At 35.8% G+C, this 4,453-nt stretch overlaps 1 protein-coding gene across 1 annotated transcript; it reads right to left on the bottom strand.

Moving 5' to 3' along the window:
• Positions 1 to 2,495: 2,495 nt before the first annotated feature.
• On the bottom strand, positions 2,496 to 3,401 carry LOC308352022 (putative G-protein coupled receptor 141; the record flags this gene model as incomplete). Its single annotated transcript, XM_080818032.1, has 1 exon — positions 2,496 to 3,401. One exon carries the CDS (start codon positions 3,399 to 3,401, stop codon positions 2,496 to 2,498), a length of 906 nt encoding a protein of 301 aa, XP_080674158.1.
• Positions 3,402 to 4,453: the final 1,052 nt, after the last annotated feature.

Raw genomic sequence — 4,453 nt, 5'->3', positions numbered from 1 at the left:
TGTACTATTCTGAAACAAAGTTTACAGATACTATAACCCTCCTACAATATTATATAGTGTTCTAACTGTAACGTAAATGAATAATGAAGGAGAAAGTTGTTTATAATAAAGTAATATATATTTTAATGTATAAATGCTCAGAGATGTTCACAAAAGGAGACAAATTAGGCAGTCTGATGTTAGCACCTATATCTACTATCTACCTGATTACCACAGCTACAAATATTGTTTACAGGTATGTTGTGTATTTTAATGCCACAGATGGTATTGACATTGATGATGTGCTTTTCCAAAGGGATGAACAGCTCTTGGTAAAGTTCTGAGGAAAACAGAATAAAAACTTTCCTCCATATCCCTAGTAGCTACATTTTCAGAAAATTCATAAAATTAAAACCATACCAAAAATACTATGTGTTTATGAAAACTGAATAAAACCTGACTAATTATTATGAGCATATGTTTCCTTTCATAAATGTTTGGAAGAACATTCAAATACACAACAACACCTGGTAATTATTTACTATGCAGAGAGCTGTGTGCAAGGCAAGATGCCTAGTCTCTGATCCCAGCAACAAAATGCCAATAGTACACTCGAATACTGCATCTCTGTATTTTGGGTAATATTTCTTATAGATCCGAAGAAATAAGCCCTTGATTATGATATATAATAATATAGGGAAAAGCATAATTGCCTGAGCTCAACATATTTAGAATCTGGAAAAGATTATAATATAACTTATAAGATAACAGATAGTAAGACACATATATAAGAAGAGAAATTTGATGTAATTTCCAAAAATAATTGTCTAAGAATGTTAATATTTTACTATTTATATCATTCTATACTATTTTTATTATATTTTACTATTTTCTATTTATGGGTATAACAAATTTCTTAAAATTTTTATAGGTCTTAGAAATTTTCTTACAAATGTTGTAAGTCAAAATGAGAAGAAGAAAACTAAGAAACAATGGGAAAAGAAGACAAATAAGAAATTAGGGAAATATAAATTAAAAAAGAAAAAAGTACATAAATTTTAAAACAGGAAAATTTAAAACAGGAACAAGTCTGTGCAGCATGTTGTTGCTTTCTTCCTCTAAATTAATTTCTATGACTCAACAATTTTAGTGATTAGAGAAACTCAGGGATATTTCTTATCCATCTGGTAAATTTATGGATCCATAGATTATAACAAATTAAGAAAAAAAGTCTTTAAATTCTGATCCTTCATTTTTCTGGGAAAATTTTTTTTACCTTAATTCATTCTATTCTATTCTTATCATAAATTGCTTTAGTTCTGAAGCATTAGATATAAAACTGGATTGGTTCCTTGTAAAGTTTTAAAATTGTGAAACTTTGGGGGAAATAGTAGAAATATGGGCAGGAAGGGAAAAAGCCCACAAGCCTATGAATCAACTTAGTAGTCTAACTAATCTCATAGTCTAAATTAATTGTTCTATATATTTCTCAAAAGTTCTTTTTTTAAGAATATTGTTTTCATTGATTTAAATACTCATAATCTTAAGGGGAGAAGGAAACTGTAAAGAGTGTAACATTCTGTTTCCAAGGTAAATCTGAATTAACTGGCCCAAGACATGTAAAGATTTTTCAAAAAACGGAAAGGGAAAAATGTAATCACTTCCCTCAGGAACTCATTTTCATGCCTGGCAGCATATTGGTCAGGAACATTCTTTAACTTATCGTTTCACCCTTATTTAGTAAGATTGAAATGTTCTTAGTTACATTGTTATTAATTTAGTTACATTGTTACATTTAGTTACATTGTAGATTATTTAGTTACATTTTAGTTACATTGTTTAGTAAGATTTACATGATTTTTAGAGTTATTGAGGATGTTGATCCCATGTCCTTAAACTTGACCTCTCAAAGAACTAATCTGGATAACCTTGTTATAGCAGAAGGTCATAAGGACTTGTTTCTCTTGGTTTTTAGATAAGTGACTTCCCACCAAAATTATGATAATCTAGAAAAGTTTCTTCCTGTTCTCCCCCTTTATCTCTTGTTTGTCAGGGTGGGAGTTGAATGGATATTTTATCTTATCAGCAAACTGGTGTTTGTATCTTTGGGGCTGATTTATTGCCAGGGTTCATTTACCTCAGGTTAAGTGGAATGAAAAGAGCTAGAGGGCTGAATCCAATCCAAAGCCCAAATAAGGTCATGTTTCAAACTGATAAAACTAAACTTAGCTGGTGAAGCTCAGAAACCATGGGCCAAGTAGACTTTTTATATAGGAAAATAATGCAGTATTGCAACTCCAGGTAGAGTGAATGAACATCACTAGTTTTTTTATATGCATCATTTAGAGGTGGTAGGGATTAAATAAGGACTGGAATGAACACTCTGACATTTTATAGTCCTTTTGATTGGCCGCAATATGGCATGGCTTTAATCAAGTAATGAAATAACCCTTCCTACCTCTCTATGCCCATTTCTACTCGCAGTATAAAAGAGTTCTGAATACTGAAGTTTGTGGCTAATGGCACAAGAGGCAATTCCATAGGTCAATTATCTTCTGCTTACAGTGGCTTCCTCCAAGAACAAAGAGCAACAAATCAAAGCAGCTAATTGCTGTTACACTCAAGAAGATTTCATTATAAAATGCAGCAGTGTCGTTACAGTCATGTGAGTGTGCCACCGTGTACAAGTAATAGATCCTAAAGAAGTGGTAGGGAAGGAAGCAAACAAAGATGACTCCTATAAAAAATAGGTTTTTCAGCTGGGCCCAGAACTCCTGGTGGGATAGTAAGGAGTGGCGTAGCTTCCGCACCATTGACATGATGATGAAGATCTGGAAGACTAGGAGAACCACCGCAGTGGCTATGACAGCAGTAACTATCATATAGTTGATGACTCGCACATATACACGATCAAGCTCTTTGTGGAATTTAAAACAGTCTTGCTCATCGTACCCCTGGTGAGTTCCATACTGAGACGCAAACACAGGTACCACAATGACAATCACCAGCAGCCACATGCCGGTACTGGCAGCCACAGCATGCAGCTTTCTGTAGAATTCCACTTTGTCCTTGTGCTTGAAGAAGATGAGGTACCGAATGACCAAGATCACCATGTAGAACAGGAATGTGAGGTACATATGGATGTGTAGCATGGCACTCACAAATTTGCAGAAGGGCAACCCAAATATCCAGGTTTGCTTGATGAGATATGTCAAGCGAAAAGGCACTGTCAGCAGAAAAACGCTGTGGACCACCACCAGGTTAACAACTGCTGTGGTAGTTACAGATCGGGTGTTCATATTCACCAGCAGGAACAGAATGGAGATGATGCCCGCCAGCCCTCCAATGAGTACGAGGAAGTAGAGCCTGGTTAAATGGGGTGTCAGTATAGGACTGCAGGATGAAATGTTGTGGTGAGCCATACTTCAGAAGTCACCTGGAAGAGACTAAACACCAATGTAACTGACAAATTTCCAGAGCTTTGTTCTTATCTCCTTCTTAGCACTAGCAATGTGATTTTGTCATTTATCTATTTACATGATGTAAACTTTATGTATCTTAAGAATAAAGACTCTGTCATATGCATATCTATATAATCGAAACTGAAAACATAGTAAGTTATTGATTCTGAAGCATTAATAAGTTAAAGACCTCATCGAGAGGCCTCCAGAAACGTGTGTGTGCGTGTGTGTGACTGTGTGTTTGTGTTTGTGTGTTTGTACATACATAGTCAAAACAGTTTGCATAGGGACGCCTGGGTGGCTCAGTGGGACTGCCCTCAGCTCAGGTCATGGTCCCAGGGTGCTCTCTCTCTCTCAAATAAATAAATAAAATCTTTTAAAAAAACAGTTTGCATAAAACTAGATTGCAGACCATATGAAGCTGATACATGGATACTAGTACTGCAACAGCTAGTGGGGTGGGAATTACAACATGGAAGGAAAGTTGGATGTGTGTGTTAAGTACACAAATTTTTTTTTTTTTTTAAGATTTTATTCATTTGACAGAGATCACAAGTAGGCAGAGAGGCAGGCAGGGAGAGGAAGGGAAGCAGGCTCCCTGCTGAGCAGAGAGCCAGATGCGGGGCTCGATCCCAGGATCCTGGGATCATGACCTGAGCCAAAGGCAGAGGCTTTAACCCACTGAGCCACCCAGGCGCCCCCACAAAATGTTTTTTTAAGTATGATTCTAGTTCTCTAATTCCTTTCAAGTCATCAGCAAATGATTTAAGAATATACTTAACTCATTTAGAATACTGATTAGTTTGGCCAAAGAAAATTAGCTAAGTCAAAGCGACTACAATCAATAGGAGTGTATATTTGAATTTCTTGTCATAGTTTTGTTTTCATCTAGCAGTGAGACCTTGGCTAAGTTTTCATGGGTCCCACTGAAAATGCAGCATACCCAATTCTCCTATTTCCACACCCTCAAATTCGTAAAAGAACCGCTATCATTTTTCCTGTGGAAATATCCT

The sequence above is a fragment of the Martes martes genome (assembly GCF_963455335.1).
Source record: "Martes martes genome assembly, chromosome: 11".
NCBI lineage: Eukaryota > Metazoa > Chordata > Mammalia > Carnivora > Mustelidae > Martes > Martes martes.
The sequence above is the reverse complement of the archived record's forward strand: the minus strand, read 5'-3'. Positions and strand labels throughout refer to the sequence as shown.